Source organism: Nestor notabilis, unplaced genomic scaffold, assembly GCF_000696875.1.
Source record: "Nestor notabilis isolate BGI_N333 unplaced genomic scaffold, ASM69687v1 scaffold1878, whole genome shotgun sequence".
NCBI lineage: Eukaryota > Metazoa > Chordata > Aves > Psittaciformes > Psittacidae > Nestor > Nestor notabilis.
Genome location: NW_009938557.1, coordinates 57,253 through 74,744, shown reverse-complemented (window position 1 = coordinate 74,744; position 17,492 = coordinate 57,253). Strand labels below are relative to the sequence as shown.

Below are 17,492 nucleotides of genomic sequence, written 5' to 3'. Positions count from 1 at the left end.
AGAGGTTGAAGGTTGTTTCTCTCATACTGGCCAGTATGGTAGCTTCAAGTCACTGACTCATACTTCTACACGAATTTCCGTATCTATAGGCTTTTGAGTTGAAGAAGCAGGTACTGAATGAATTCCTCTTCTCCTCATCTTTTCACCCTGTCCTGAAGCAACTCATCTTCTATTTAGGTCTTTCCTTTCCATGAGGTCCATGAACATTTTCTTTTATCTCCTGCTTTATTTTGTGACTTGGGTGGCCTAAACACAACTAGATGTGGTGGTCTTGCTGAGAGGTGGTATTTAATAAGAAAAGGTTAATAAATTGTGCTTGGCCTCATGTCCATACTCTGGAAACACAAACCTGTGGGCCATAGATTTAAGGGTCAGATCCTAGGGGTGGATGTTCCGTGTGAAGAAAGGGGTCAGAGATGCCCTAAGGAAAATGATTTAATCTTCATAAAAATATCTGAATCTGTGGCTGACCCCATGAGTTATATCACATGAACAATTTGATGAGCTTAGTTTCACTGATGGTCCATTAATGCTTCTTACTGCCATAGCCTTTGAGATATGGAGTATTTCAGGCCTTCATTGCAGTGTTTTATGGCAAAGACAGCAGGTAACATTGGAAAACAGTGCTAGCTTCCTATTATTTCCCAAGACCTAAAACCCATCAGCCTTTAAAAGCTTTAAGCACAGCCCTTAGCAGGAGGATTTATTGGCATGTGAAGGCAATTTTCCAGCTCTGATAGGCAGTTATGAGCAGATCTATGATTAAGTAGCTCATCGAGCTGTTCATAGAAGGATAAATCAAGCTTCATTATCCTATTGTGCTTGCAGTAGTCTTAGCACCCGAGACCTGGGGAACTGTCCTTGACCTTACAAAGGTGACTTTATACGCAGGTTAGAAGCTAAACTTCAGCAAACTTGAAAATATGAAAGAATTTCATTATGTGGTTGGGTTAATACCCAGTAATAACTTCTTCTGATATTTCTGAAGTTGCTGAGAGAATACATCTGATTGTCCAGTAATAAACCCCAAACCAACATCAAATGAAAGCTGGAGAGGGACTTTTTAAAAGAGCATATAGTGACAGGACAAGGGAGAATGGCTTTAACCTGACAGAGGGGAGATTTAGGCTACACTGCTCTCCCTCGTGACATCTAAACAGGCTTTCTAATTATATAGCAGCCCAAAAGCTCTTTTATAAACAACAGTGCTGAGGGATAAGAAGGAAGAGCACCAAGAAGAAACCATTTCAGGGCTGCTTTTAGCTACCAGATGCTTAAAGTAATTAAAAAATGGAGTATGACAAAACCTGGGTTAAAATAAAACAAAACACCTCAGAAACAAGTAACCTCAGAGAAAATCCAGAATGGTTTAAAGACAAAAGTGTGTAGGAAGCCATCAATGAAAGGACTCCAGGGCTCGTTGGAGCAGGACCACAGAGCTGAGATGTAACAGGCTGGCCAAGATACCTTCACCTTGCGATAGGGTACATGTTGCTCCAGCATATGGGTTTGTAAGAGAAAGAGAAAGGAAGGCAGAGAAGACTGTGTCTGCATCCATATGACCCAGGTCTCAAGGCAATTTGAGTTGCAGTTGTTCTCACCAAAGGGTACAGAGTGGCCAAGTCATAAAGTTGTTCTGTCTATGGGGCTACGTCTTTTCCTCTCTAATTGGGAACTAGAAGTTGTGCTGGCTGCCTGTGGTTCAAGCCAGGAGCTTGTGTTCTCAGTGTTTAGAAACAATCATTGTAACACCATTTTTAGAAAAGAGAAGGCAAATTCTTTAACTCTAGGGAGTTGGGGTGTAGGACCTTACAGGTATTCTCCTGATGGCTTTGGAAACAAGGTGGTGGGAAGAGAGGATCTTGGAGAAAAAACAACTGACTTCAGTCAGAGGGGCTTTGCAAGAGGTTGGGATGGAGGGTGCAGAATCAGCCCTCTCCAGTTGCTCAGACATTAGTGAGTTCAGGAGATGTGTCAGTGCTCTTTGCATGGCATCTTTCTTCTTGTTATTGTGCCGTGGATGAAGGTCAAGTCATTATCAAATGGTTTGATACTCATGTCAGCAGTGTTTGGAGATGGAGCTTAGACAATCTGACACTGTGCTTGATCTACAAATACCCTGATCAAGTCTTCATCTTCTGTGGGTCAAAACCTGCTGCACTGTTGTGCAGAAATAGGCAGCAACCTTCTCTGTTCCCCTGTGGATGAAGTCCTGCTGGGTGCAGTCAAAGAACAAGCCCTTCAGGCTTACCCATGTGTGGCTGAATTTTTCTAATGCTTGCATAAGTAGGCTCAAGACAAAGCATTCCTCTCCCCTCCAGCTGATAGGATTTAATCTTATTAAAAGATAGCATGGACACCTCCATCTGAGCTGGTCATCTTATACATCACAGAGTCAGTGCAGAGAAACAGGCACATATAGGTGACCCACAGAGGACATCTACTTTGGGATAGTCCCCATTTGCGGCCCAGCAGTGCCTGCTTCCTTCCACTGGCTTGGAAGAGAGCCCAAGGAATTTGGCTCACATAGAGACATCTCTGCTGCAGATAGCTGTATTTCAGGGAGATAAATCCCACCTGATTTACAGATTGCCAGAAGAAGCCATTCCTCATCCAGCCCATCGGGATTATATCCTTCTGGCTTCCCTGTGCTTGGGACCTACCCCTGAAGACTCCAGCACTCACAGGAAGGTTTATAAACAGGGATCAATGTTTCTATAAAAAGGAAAGATATTCCCAGAACTGAGGATTTAGGTAAGGCATGGAAGGACAGCTTGGCTGGATGTTTCCATATGTAGGACAGAGTTGGCAAAAGAGCTGAACCTTGATTCTGATCTCCCTCGGGAAAGGATGTTAAGTTTGTGCTAAGATTTCAGGGAAAACTGGCTGTCTCTAGGGACAGTTAAACAGGATTTCCATTTGGAAATGTGCCCATAGCTTTGGGAGCTGAGATCTTCTGAAGGCAACACCCCTGGAAGACCGAGAGGCACAGAGGTGGGAGATGAACTAACCGAAGGCAAGATCTTCACAGCAGAAGATCTTTCATGATTGAGGGGGAGGATCAGAGGAATAGCAGAATAATTGTCCCAGGATTCATCTTGTCTAATGGATTCTGGACACATCCACGATAGGTACATAGTCTGTGCTCCTCAATCAGCATCCTGGGAGAAGTGTCTAAGGTGAGCCCTCTGGATCTCTATCTGGCTATACAGATTACAAAAGACGCTTGTCTCAGAGCAGGCACTTCACTTTGGGACACTTGAAATTAAATTAGCTAACGTCATCCTTTGCAATAAGTCAAGCTGAAGCAGTACAAAAGGACAATAAATAAGATCAGAACCAGGCCTATTGTTTTCCTTTTTCACACCAGAAGACACTTCCCTTTCACTTCGTCTCCGTTACAGTCTGTTCTTTATTGCAGATGAAACTGAACTGGTTCTTTCTCTAATGGCCTAATGTTCACTGCAGGTCTAAAGCCCATGGCTTACCCTTGGAAGAAATTGCAGAGTTCAAAAGGAGGAAAGCTGCAAAACTCATTGGCAAAAGGGCCTAGATCTGAGGTAGTAGCTGTAGGACAGTCCCAAAGTAGCACTGCTATTTACTGCCTGCTTATGTGTTATTTGTCTGCACTTTGCTGGTTTTAGTGTCATGCTTTATTTTTCTTTTTATTTGATCAAAAATATGTATTATTCTTTTAAAGTGTCTCTTTTGAAAGATGCTCAGAACAGCAGCAAAGCTGTCTAACCTTGTTGGGCGATCTCCTAGCAAATGACACATTCATACCTGAAAGACATAGAGTCTTACTGTGTTTACCAGCAGTGTATTATCAATCCACTGGATGTCTACATGCACTGTGCCAGGATGAGCCTAGTCCATGGTAAACACAGTGATAAAGCCTGAAAGAATCCACATTGCCTGTTGTTGCTTTCCTGCAACGTATATCTCCTGCCTAGAGTAATTCCATACCTCATGACACGAAACAAGATGCAGCTCTGTTATTCATCACTCCAGTTCCTCTGGTACAAGAAATAAATGCGGATTTAGGATGATTTGATTGGAATTCAGAAAGTACATGGAGTACAACAGCATAAACTAGAGTGTTTGATCAAATAGGTGTTACCAGAGCAAGACTGGTGTATAAGCAAGCACGTGCACACATGCACATAGAGGGTCTGTTGTCCTATTAAAGTGCTCTGTGATTGGGGGGTTTTAAATAGTATCTCTGAAAGCAGCAATAATGCTTCTGCTCAATGCCTCTGAACTAACTTTTACTTGATTTCCACTTTCTTAGACATAGGCAGAGGTGGGTGAAAGCCCAGAGTGCCTACATACAGGCTGGTTACATACCCCTAAGATAGATACACCATATCAAGCTGACAGATTAAAGCTCCATCCTATTTTCTCACTAGGATAAAACCCAGCAGAGAACTTTTGGCTGTGTTCCTCTTTCCCAGCCACAACTGTTAAAGATTCAGTGGGTTGTATTAGGCTGTTTTATCTCCCTTAAGAGATTCTTAAATATTTGTCTGAGGCTCTCCCTGTTCTAGAAACCGGGCAGAAATTCCTTATTTTTTATAGAAAGATTTAAATATGGGACACAGTGTGCAGAGACCTGCATAAGCACTACCATATGTGAACACTCGCTGCTAAATGTAAGCTCCAAGGCACAGAAGAACACCCTGCAGATCTACACCTAAGAGCACAAGCTATTCCTATAAGGCCAGAGACAAAGAGGATATCTCACTTGGGTTAGCTCTGTTTGACAAAAAATGCATGTATAGAAAACATTAGCATGTATATCACCCACATAGACCTTTGCACTGAAGCAAAGCTGGTTAGCAGTACATTATGGAGAACAGAAGGTCCTCATTAGCCCACTTGGCTCAATTCATGGGGAAATAGCAGAAAAATAAATAAGGCATTTATACCTGGAGCTTTTTGACACTCCTTGTTCAATCCTTCTTGTGTGCATGAAGCTTTCAATGGAGGCAATTATGTCCTCAACAACCACTTATTCCCACATGCCTGCTTGGTGATTTAGTGATGTTTCTAGCTAGTCTATCTTAGACGTTTTATGATAAAAGGGAATATGCCATCAATAACCTTGTTTTTCCCTGATAGAAATAAAAAAGAGCTACACAAGAAGCTCAGATATAGTGATCTATAGTCCATTCACCCAGTTTACAGTCCCATTAGTCTTAGACTGTGGACTGTTGACAGTCTTATAGGGTCCTTGCTGTCATAAGATAGGGATGCCCATCTCGGAGTATTTATATATTTCAGAGTATTCACCTGTCCTGGAGTCTAGAGGAAGGCTTCTCATACTTAGGAAGTGAATCCTTTAACCTTCAGTGAGTGACTGTGGACTCTGTTGTCCTTGGGGGACACATGTTTTTGAATAGAAATGATGGATCTGAATGGATTTTGATAAAAACATGCAGCAAAGCATGAGGAACACCAAAGTGTTCCAGTAACTCTTGGCTATACTAGTAGTGATCCTTATACTTTGTCCTGCAGTAGGATCTGTGAGCATAACATGGACCTGTTAACCCACTCATACAAGTGGGATTCAGCCTGGAGCACCAGAGACACTTGTGTAAGGTTGGCAGATGAAAACCATCTAGGATAAACCACGGCATCTGAAATACTGTCAGACTATCTTCAGGCAGCTGAATCCTACCCCCAGCATCTTACAGTGCTTCAGATATGGAGAAAGGGATTTCTCTTTCTTTCAAGGCCCAGCAGAGAACTATCCCACCAAGATATCAATGACTCCCTGTGATCCCTACATTGATCTTACTTTGGAGAGGAGATATAGATCCCATGTAGTTAGTCAGAATTCATTGTGGAGTTCAAAGGGATGAGGTTTCACCCCAATGTGGTTGGCAGCTCCTGTACTTACGGAGGGATCCAGGGTGTATAAATCTTAGCATTGCCTGTATTGCTCTTTGCTGAATCTATATTTAGATATACCAGCATATAGGTCGTGTGTCCTGCAAGGGCAAAGGACCAGCCTGGGATCACCTAGAAGTCCTGAGGCTCAAATTTTGAAGCTATTTTCTCTCCTTTTATTTGTTCCCCTCAAGACTTTGCCTTTCCCTTTATTCTTGTCCTTTTGTCCCATGAACTCAGCTTAGTGACAAGAGATCCCTCAAGGTTCTTTCTTCTTCAGGAAATAAACACCCAAATCATTGCATCTTGTTGGCCAAGCCATAGACTAGCAAGGTGTGACTGACCAGCAGATAAGATCCGAAAGCTCATTCAGGACAGGGTTTTTGATTAAGTTTCTCTCTGTCCTCAAAGGTGAAACCCACACAGAAAATCATAGAGCTTACTCCTTCAGCCCCACTGCATGGATAATCCCAGATGATTTTGCCTGCATGATCCCTCCAAAGATTAGAACCAGAACTGCAGAGACCAAACCCTCATTTCCTTTGTATCTTTTCCCCCATTATATCTTTCTTTTCTTCCTCCTTTCTTCCACTCTGTACCAGCTACTTCTTCCCTCTTGGTATGCAGGGACATCTCCCAGTAACACACCGGAAGGGATATCTTCTTTGTCCAACACCAAAAGGGCCTAAAAAAATACAAGAAACCAAACCAAACCAAACCAGAAATTTATTTCTTTTCCTTGTTTCCCCATGAACCTTTTTGGATCATCTTGGACAAGGGCATCAGCTCTTTCTCATAAAGTTCAATGAATTTCCAGGGTGGATCCTCCATTGAATCCTAAATCACATCAGGATGATACATTTGGATGATTTCTTAAGATTCAACAATTTGCCTTTAGATCCCTTTCCTGCTTTTTACCTTCCTTGTTCCAATGCTACACAATCCTTGCAGTGAAGACACAGTTCCTAATCTCCAGCCTAACCCACCCCTGGTGCAGCTTGAGGCCGTTTCCTCTTGTCCCATCCCTTGTTCCTTGGGAGCAGAGACCAGCCCCCTCCTGGCTCCATCCTCCTGTCAGGCAGTTGCAGAGAGCGATCAGGTCCCCCCTGAGCCTTCTCTTCTCCACACTAAACCCCCAGGTCCCTCAGCCCTTCCTCATCACACTTGTGCTCCAGGCCCTGCTCCAGCTCCGGTGCCCTTCTCTGGCCCCGCTCCAACACCTCAATGTCTCTCTTGCAGTGAGGGGCCCAGAACTGACACAGGATTCGAGGTGCAGCCTCACCAGTGCCCAGCGCAGGGAGACAGTCCCTGCCCTGGCCCTGCTGCCACACTGGGGCTGATACAGGCCAGGGTGCTGGGGGCATCTTGGCTGCCTGGGCACAAGCTGCTCATGTTCAGCTCCATCAATCAGCACCCGCAGGTCCTTTTCCATAAGCAGTGTCCAGACGTTCTTCCCCAAGCCTGGAGCGTTGCAGGAGGTTGTTGTGACCCAAATGCAGGACCCAGCACTGAGACTTGTTGAACTCATACCACTGGCCACAGCCCATTGATCCAGTCTGTCCAGATCCCACTGCAGAGCCTTCCACCCTCAAGCAGATCAATACTCCGACTTGGTGTCATCTACAAACTTACTCTATCCTAAAGTAATTGCTTGTTCATTGTACACAACAATGCTGTGTGCAGTTTAAAACCATATATATATGTATACACAACAATTTCTCAACTATTTATTTTTAATATAACTGTAATGGTGTTAGTGGTATGGGTTAGCATTTGGTTCTTTTTTTTGGTTTATAAGAGCTGTAATGTTTTCTTCTATTATACACAGTAATTTTGATTTCATATGATGCTTTATAGGACAGGACAGCTGCAGAGCTGAGACCTCCCTAAAGCTCTGCCATTTCTTTAGCTTCTGGCCCTACAAGTCCTTGATGTTGTTTTGTGTCTGAAACCCCATTGTGTCATAATAAATCTATGCCCACTGACAGATGGTAGAACCTGGGCACCACGGACACTTGGAACATCATAACAAATGATAGTCTTCAGCTCCACCACATTAGTTTACTAGCCTGGATCTAGATGCAGTCTCTCAATTAGCCCAGCTCTTAAGTCCTGATTCTCAGCAGAGCTCATTGTGTCAGGAACAGTGACAGGCTGAAACAGCAAAACCACACCTGGGTCTGAGATGAATGTCAGCTCTGTCTGGTTCTCTGCCCATCATGTCTTGGGCTTGGTGAGATCATGGGGCTGTCTGAGTAGCTGGACCTTCAGATTTCTCACTGGTAGCAGTGAATCACCTCAGAAAACCCACCTGAGTGAATAAATAATAATAATTAATAATAAATAATTATCAATAATAATAATAAAAATTAATCTCTTTTTTTACCAGCTAGGGGCTTTATGAGGCTTGTGATGCACAGTTAGGAATGTTTTTCAGGAGCAGCGGAAGCCCTCTGGTTGTTTTTATGTAAATATAACTTACATCTGTAAAGTGGGTGTGCTTGGATGAAACCTCTGTGTATCCCACTAACCCATGCAACAACACCAGCTGTTGGTAGAGAACTGCAGGGATATGGTGGTCCCAGTAGACCAGACAACAGCTGGGACCACCACATCCCTGCAGTTCTCTACCAACATCCCCCCTTGCCTGATGCTTCTTGATGGCTTTGAAAACATCTGATGTTTCCGCTTTGTCTGACACAAAATGATGCAGAATGAAAGGCTATTCCTTAGTGAGCAGGGTTGCTAACTCCTCCTCTCTTCTCTGTTTTACAGCCACAAGTGGCCAGATGTACTTGCCAGGAAACTCAATGCTGTCCTGAGGGGCACAAAGAGGACACTAACAAAAGCAACCTTTAGAGAGCTGGGCAGCATGAAGGAGGACAGAATGAGTATTGAAGAGGAAGACATCTGAGAAGAGCACAGCAAAGAACTAGTGGTGTCAGGATGGACACCTTGAAACCAACCCAGGAGAGGAGCTCACACCCTCCATTTAATTCCCTTCCAGTCAAAAGCAGTATAAATTGATGAAGCCTCTTAGCTCTTGTAGAGGTTGAACCTCAGCAGGCAGATGAATCCTGACCATCATTTCTTGTGAAACTGGGCACCGGCTCAGAGCTGTATGTGTGCATTTTTGGCAGGGGTCCACTGGGGAGGAAAGCAATAGTGATGGTAACGCCAGCTCTTCATCAGCATCTGACACAAGGATGAGCTCAAAGAATGCTTCAGCTAGTTCTGCATGGCAGCACAAACACATCCAGCTGCACTTTGGCCTGATTTCAAACAATAATGCCAAGTGCTAAAGTGGTTTAACTGTTTTGCATTCGATAGTTGTTGTTGCTGTTGTAGGAAGCTCTAGTTTCATGGAAATCAATGCCATTCAGGAGAAAATGGTTTTGACAACAGCAAAAAATACTTTTTGCTCCCCCACAAGGGGAAATTTTGAATCAAAATTGTTCTGTTCCTATATGTCAATTTAAGCTGAAACGTTTTCTTTTCAATTGACATTTCAGCTGCAAATGTCATTTTAATGCCATTTTCAAACTTAAATGACAGTTTGGAAATGAAACAGTTTGGTATGAATCAATATTTGTTTCCAACTGCCAAAATGATTCTGCTCAAAATGTCAAAATATGTCATCTTCACAATTCCAGATCTAAACTGGAAGAACATTCTGTTTTGCTTTACACACACACACATATAGCATATCTAAAACATTTTATGTTTTTCATCCCAAACCAGGATGAAAACAGAATGCCAGGATATTGGAAAACTGAGATGCAGAGAAGGACATTCTGCAGTTCCTTCAGCTGAGTAATACTAGTAAGTTATGAATTTTCTTTCCTGCAAAAGTAGGGCCAAGGGAACAAAAAGTACATCACTGCAGCAGTGAAAAGCCTAAAACACATCACTCTTCTTCCTTCCCCACCTCCAAATGGTCTCAAAAGCACTTGTCTTCAAAGTAAGCCTCCCAGTGGGTAGAAAGACCCTTCTGCAAAGGGACAGCACTTGGCTTCACACAGCACCCTTCATCAAGGCCAAATCATTTTGTTGTTGGCTACTTCTTCTTCCAGGTTTTTCACTCCTGTTCAACATCTGGCTTCTAAAAAACCTCTGGGAATTGTTGTTCTCTCTTTTGCAAGGCTGAAGTGAAGAGCAGATACGGTAATTTTAGTCAATATTACCACCAGAAGGTGCTCACTGAAAACACGAAGACCTTTCTCAAGCTCAGTTTGAACTCTTCTCGTCAGAGCAACCACAGTGGATTTTTATCATTCACATGCTAAGAGCCAACAACCACTTGCTAAGCCTGCTTGGGTTATTGCAAATATCTTCATGAAACAAGGCAAGCCAGAATCCAGATACTATTTTCACAACTAATTCACCATAGCAAGCATAAAACACGTGTACTGTCAAAGGAAGAGCTGTTTGGAGTATAAACATCTGAAAAGTAAAAATAGAAGGGAAATTCATAAGTGTTCTTTAATAACGAGATTTGCCTCTGGTGCATCTGGCTTTGAAAACAGCTTTTGCCTATTTAGTGGTGAGAGTTGATATTCCAGGTGGGAGAAGTTGGCCCTTAAAAGACATCTGTCCTGTGACACTTGGGCTGTCAGACAGGACTTAGGAGAGCTTTCACCTTCTGCACTGTGCTCACTCTCTGCTTGTGAATTCATTCAGGAACAATCTGCTGTGGAAGAGACCTGGGCAAGGCAATTCTGACACCAATACACCTCAATATATAGGTGGAAGTTTCTGGAAGGGATGTTATCTGGATTGGTCTGTGCAAATATGAGTTTAAAATCAAACTATTTCTGCATAATTCATGTCTTTTCTATTATTTCCCCATGTTAAAAACATGGATCAGTGCTGTTCTGTTACGAGGTGGTCTGGGTTTAATTGTCTGACCTTATGTCTTGGCTGAAGAGAATTGGAAAGTGTGGCAGGCAGAAAGAAGGTGCCTTAAAGCTCCTCCAGCTCCAACCCCCTGCCACGGGCAGGGACACCTTCCACTAGAGCAGGTTGCTTCAAGCCCCTGTGTCCAGCCTGGCCTTGAACACTGCCAGGGATGGGGCAGCCACAGCTTCTCTGGGCACCCTGTGCCAGTGTCTCACCACCATCATAGTAAAGAATTTCTTAGGCTCTCACATGTGGATACCTCTGTGTTTCTCAGCTGGGTTACCTGCTGGGTTTCTCAGGTCCCAACACAGTTCATGGAGACGAAGTCAAAAAGTCCAAAGAGCCTAATGACCCAGTTAAGCCTATAATGGATACCTACATGTGGCTATCAGAGTCACCCTTCATTCACTATTGACAAGGTCTCCATTCAAGCAATGGGAGACTGATGCATGCAGAGATACCCAGAGATATTTGTGATACAATTCAGCTGCTGAAACACAGGTTCTTAATGCCATTGGGCTGCACCAGAGTATCTACAACATGCAACAAAGATGATAAATAAGGCACAAGACTGGATCCTTTCGCAATCTGGAGACCAGAGAGCAGACTAAGGTCTGAAATAATACTAGACAGGTATGTTTAATGATATACACTTTTAAAGACTTAACCCAAAATTGAATCCAATCCTGGATATCTGCATTTAGATGGATGAACCATGCCCTAAAAGTGTTTGCTATCAACTCTAACAGGAGCTGTGCTGATCAGCTCAGGTGAAGAAACCTTGTCATGGGTGGATCAAGTCAAGTTGGATGAACCTTATTCCTATGTAGTTATCATCAAGGGTTCAGAGGAGGTACTGGACTCCCTGACCTTTTCTCTGGGCCTGGAAACTCTGCCACTTGGCTTGTCTAGATGTGCTAACCTTCTTTGAAACATTTGTTCTTCCCAGTACGCAGGTAAAATGGATGTAAAAGAAGACACATAAGAGCAGAAAACATAAAATCTGTGAAGCAACTTGCCCCCTGAAACTTCACATTGATCCACTTAGCTGATAATGTGGCAGTGAGCAGGAGGGATAGCAACCTTCTGTTTCTGTTACATATCAAATTAAATACTTGTAAATGTATGAGGAAAAAAAACCCCAACAAACAACAAAACCAACACACCTCTTCAGCCTACCACTATACATATATTCTTCTTTTCAAAATCTACACATATATACATACCTATTTCAGTTTGGGGTTACCTGTTTTTTATTTCATACTTATTAAGAAATAATATTTTGAGTGTGTTTTTGTTAGTCCAAAAAAAGACCATTTTAAGAAAACGTTGGGTAGCCAAAACCTAAATTTTCCAGCTGAAGATGATTTAAACAAGAGGATTTCAATCCGCCCTTCTGTCCACAGTTTTGGGATTCTTTCTTCAGCCTGTAGTCTTCTAAAATAAACAACATTCCTTGAATTTATTTAGAAAAGAAATAAAATAGGAAATCTGTGGGAAAGGGTAGAAGAGAAGCAAAGTTCTAATCACTGACGACTTCAGTAATCCCAAGATAATTCTTCATTCTCTTTGAAGCCAGTGGTATTTTTTCCTTCTTAATTTCAACAGGAAGAGGCCAAGGACTCATCCCTGAGTGTGATAACCTCTGCTGTTAGAAAGCCATAAAATATATTTCTATTTTCCTGGCATTGTTCTGTTTAGACAGGTTTAAGTTTACTCATGAGATTTCTTCCCATACTAACTGTGACTACCACATCAGGCTCTTTTCTTGTTATTTCGCTCCTAAAACTAGTGTTTGGATGTTATGACGAAGAAGACGGGGCCTGGAAGCAGCAAATGTAAGTTTTGTAGCTCCACAGCAGACTTCTCAGGTGACTGTGGACAAGTTACTTGGTGGATTTCTTGGATAGAGAAGCTCACACTCTAGAAACCACTATCAGCAAGAACCTACCATGTGATTGCTGGAGGTTTTACCACTAATGTTATAGGGTGGATTTTAATATAATCATGCAAACCCGCTGACAGCTGTAGAAGATGTATTTATGCACAATGTACACTGTCTGAGTATAGTCCATATTTCATACAGTATTTTTAACAGTGAATTAAAACCAATTGCCAATAAAGATCCTTGGAGACCTATCCCTCCACCTGAAAGTCTTGTGCTTGTTTGGATATTTGCTTTCAGCCTTCTTTTCAGCTTACTTTTCAGCTCTCTCTGTGCAGATCAGGCACCTATGGAGACCCCTGTTCACATATTCCCTCCATTATTCAATAATGTAGAGTCAGGTCCCAAAATACACAAGCCAGAAGCACGAAAGTCAGGCAGAGGAGGTATGAGGAAGTGCAGAAGAACCCAGGGTAGGTAAAGGGCAGCCACACTGTGGTTGGGTGTCCAGTTGCAAGGATCCGTGTCCGGAGAAATATCCTGTGACAGGGGATACTAAAGTGGGGAGGGGGCAATAACACCACTCCCCACAGCACATTTCTCATTGGAAAATGCAGAGATGTTTCTCTGGGGTTTGGAACTGCAGCCCCAGGAAGGCAGAAGTAGGGCTGAAGGCAAGTCTTCTGCAGCATTACCCCTCTTTGAACTCACAAAACTATGTTGTCTCTGTCCTGACATCCTCATGCAAAAACACCAGCATGTCTGCCTTCCCCAAAGCTCTGGTTATTTACCTTGGCATTGTAGAGAAGTGTTCCTCAGTGGTGAGGTCAGGGGCAGTTCCATGGCCACTGCAGCAGAAGCTCTCCCTTCCCTGCAACCTTCCTTCACACCAGCAGTGGATTTGTCGGCTGAACCTGTGGGCATAGCAGGTCAACCTGCTCCCTTCTACCCATGCAATAAGGAACATGGTCTGGCAATGTCCATGCACAGGAAGACCCTTACCCGCTCCACTGAGCCACTCACAGACAGTAACAGTGGTCATCAGCTGGATGCAAATCCATGGGCATCATGGTGAAGGTGCACTAGGGATTTCCTGCTGCTGTAGCCCCACATTCTTACATTGCCCTTCATTCATGCCAGAGGGCCCTAGTGTGATTCTCATCACTGATGTCACCTGTGTTAAAAATAATTGTCTGAATTAAAGAATAGGCAGGAGAAGGCAGAGGAACTATAGCTCTTCATGCTCAAACTGAAGCCTTGTGAAATGGTGGCCTTAGGTAAAGCTCTTGCAGGCAAAACAGCCTGGCAAAGAGCTATAGGATTGCTAGGTCAGCTTGTGGGGACAGAGCTGTAGGAGACAGAGAGCTTGATGTAAGGAGAGATTGGGTTAGCACACAGGGTTGCATCAGACCTTCCAAAATGCACTGAGAGCCATTGCATTCAGGATGGTTTCCAGACCCTGGGTCACTGCAATCCTCTCCTCCAGCCTCTTGCAGCAGCACACAATGCTCCTAAGCCAGGAGCTGAGACAGGAAAGCAGGTGAAGCTTTTTGTATTAGTCCCACACCAGGGTACTCCCCCAGTCTTCTTGTGATGACCACAGGAGAGGGTCCTCTGAGCTGGTGAAACCATCTCCATGTCTGTGCAGTGTAAGAAGCACCTCACACTTCTCCTTCTCATCACCTTACAGCTGTTGATATTAAATTTCATTCACCACCTTTTTCCTCATTTACTAGAGTTCCTCACAACCCTCCCCAGACCTGTCTTAATGATATCTGCAGATGTCAGTATCCCTTGGTTCTCCTTCACTGACCAATGTCTCTGAGCACCTCTAAATTCTGCTAAACAGAATTGAGGGGGGACAGCGAAGACCACCCACAAAAGTTGTTGCACAATAAATCCTGATCATGCAATTCTCCCCTTTGCTTCCTGCTTCCATATCAGTTGGGATCCATGACATTTGTCTTTTGTCTTTACTCGATGCAATATAGTCTCCTTTCCTGCATAGGAGTTGTTTAGGATCTCCTTCAAGTCAAGAAAAATTTTATCACCCTGTTCTTTTTATTGACTACTTTCATTGACACATTAAAATTACTTTAATCAAAGGAATTAAATCCCCTGCTTGCTATTGTCTCTTCTCCACTTGGGGCTGTTCAGGAGCCAAACTAAATAGCACAGACTGGAGGCACAGTTAAAAAGCCTGGACACCAGACTGAAAATAAATACACTCATTTTCACAAAGCTGGATTTCTGAAATGTTTTTCATTAACATATGCAGAGAAGCTCAGGAAAAGTCGATATAGGGCCAAGGAGCAATGCTGAAATATGCTGTATCTACAAGGCCTGATGTCCAAATGAAAGCCACAATGCGATGCATAAAATTTCAGCTGGTCTTGAACAGAAGGCGTTTATTAGCATTGAAAGGGTGTTTTTTGCTATTGTTGTTAGAATTTGCCATGTTGCAAATGTTCTGCAGTTTTCCAATGGAAAACGGTCTGGTTTCCTAACAGTTTGTTTGCCAGACACCTCCACTGCCCGTCTGCTGGGCTATCACAGTGACCAACTCCAGCCTCTCACTGCAAAGCAACCCCAGAGGCAGATGTCTCGGCTCCAACACCCACCTCCAATTTCCTTCTTTATTTCTTTTTTTTAGTCCAAAAGCTGGAACTGAAATAGCATTTCAAAATAGTGAAATCCTGCAGGAAACCAACTGACCTTTCTCCACGCTAGTCAGAAAACTGGGGGCAGGAAGAGAAGGCAGCAACCAGGCTCTGCACGGCTAAAGCTCCACTCTTGAGGTCTTTGCTCACTGGGAGCAATGTGGAGTCTGAACATCTTGTAGCACAGAATGATATCAGATGGCAGGTGTTGTGCAATTAACAGCTTTAATCCTAGAATCCTAGAATGGTTTGAGTTGGAAAGGACCTTAAGATCACCCAGTTCCAACCCCCTGCCGTGGGCAGGGATGCCTCACATTAAACCATGTTGCCCAAGGCTCTGTCCAGCCTGGCCTTGAACACTGCTGGAAGTGGAGCATTTATCACTTCTTTGGGCACCCTGTGCCAACGCCTCAGCACCCTCATAGTAAAGAACTTCTTCCTTATATCTAACCTGAACTTCCCCTGTTTCAGTTTTAACCATAGAATGGTTTGGATTGGAAGGGACCTTAAAGATCATCTAGTCACAACCCCCTGCCAAAAGCAGGGACACCGTGGATTATTGGATATATCTTCTGCTGTAGATTCAGAGGGCTTTAACCATGTGTTGAGAGTCTGGTGCTCTACAAACTGCTTACGCTCCTCTGCATGTGAGCTCTGCCCTGGTACATTATTACTCTAAAGAACCTAGAAATTGTTAATCTTTACACTGATTTTAAAGGAAGTTCAGGCTTGGCTCTGAACATGCATTTTGTGACTCAGGGCTGTTTGCAATAAGAAAGCATCACAGGAGCGGAGCATTCCTTGCCAATCCTTGTTTTGAGCCGTCTGTGAAATCTTGGCACCATGTCCTGAGAACACTGTGTGGAAATAAAGCTTTTGTTTAACCTACTTGTGTGGGCTCCCTGCGGAGGTGATTGTCTGCCCGGCCAAATCTGTAACTCTCACTCCCCAAACACTACCATCACATAGGAAGCACTGCAGGGAATAATCACAGGTTGTTACTCAAAGAAGGTGCCAAAGTTTACTGATGGAGAGATGTCATCGAGGCTGATCTGGTTGACTGAACCTGTCAGGGCTGCAACACCATCAGGAAAAGAGGAGAATATGACCCAGTACTCACAGTGTGTCCAAGCCTCAGGTCCTCGCTGCAGGGTGACCCAGTGAATGTTGCTTCTCACACTATGGAAAGCCTGAAAACCTTTTCTTCTCTACCCCTGCTGCTGTAGCTTTGTCCTGGTGGATGAGCATTGGGAAGGGTGCAGACTGTCCAACACTGGTGTATGTGGAGAGTGACAGGAAACATGAGAATAACAACCTCCTGATGAGGTGAGGTTACAAGACAAAAAGGTCTTCATTTAGCTAGGATGAACCTGCCTTGGTTCTATGATTCTATGATATCTGGAACAACAGGAGTCCCTGAGCATTGAGAACAAGCAACATTGCATGGTGCTTCTGTGGCCCCAGATGTGCCCCAAGATTGTTTGGGGTACTGCTTTTCTTCCTAGGCACCACTGGTGGTATCGATATAACAGTTGAATCCAGAACCAAGGAACAGATCACTGGTTCAGATGGAGTTACCATGAGACAGAAAGGCAGACAAGTACTGCCATAGCCACTGCACAGTGTACTATAATCGGTGGGTTTGGACACTATGGACACCAACTCCATGTTGCCTAAGGCTACATGAGTCCAGGGACGTGTTGTCCTCATCCCAGTGCATGACTTCAAAACACAATCCAAAGCAATTATGAAATCAGGTTAATAATCTACAGCAGGGCTTGCAGATCTCAAGGGCTGAAGGCTGTTTTCCCAAAGGAGAAAGGCTGTAGTTCCACTTGGAAATGCTGAATGGTGAATGAGGGTGTTGAGAAGTTTCTCTGGTTCATTTCCCTCTAGATTTAGACAAACCCTATCAACATGAGCACAGCCTGAGAAGCCAGTCTTGCAGCGCTTCCCATTGCAATGGCTCATCCAAAGAGAAAGGGCTGGGAACACCATGTTTAGGCAATACCTCTTACGTTTATGTAAGTCCTGAGGTGTTGAACACACTTATCCTCACTGCCTCATCGTGCTGGACATGTTTACAGGAGATATGGAGGGCTGCATGGCAAATCCCTCTGCTTTTTGCAGCTACAAAGGGAAATGAATGGAATTAT

At 43.6% G+C, this 17,492-nt stretch overlaps 1 protein-coding gene across 1 annotated transcript in view; it reads left to right on the top strand.

Moving 5' to 3' along the window:
• Positions 1–8,806, top strand: part of GUCY2F (guanylate cyclase 2F, retinal) — a 43,324-nt gene extending 34,518 nt beyond the window's left edge. Inside the window, exon 18 of the mRNA XM_010019372.1 lies at positions 8,668–8,806. Coding sequence (XP_010017674.1) covers positions 8,668–8,806 — 139 coding nt within the window. The remainder of the gene's footprint in view (positions 1–8,667) is intronic.
• Positions 8,807–17,492: the final 8,686 nt, after the last annotated feature.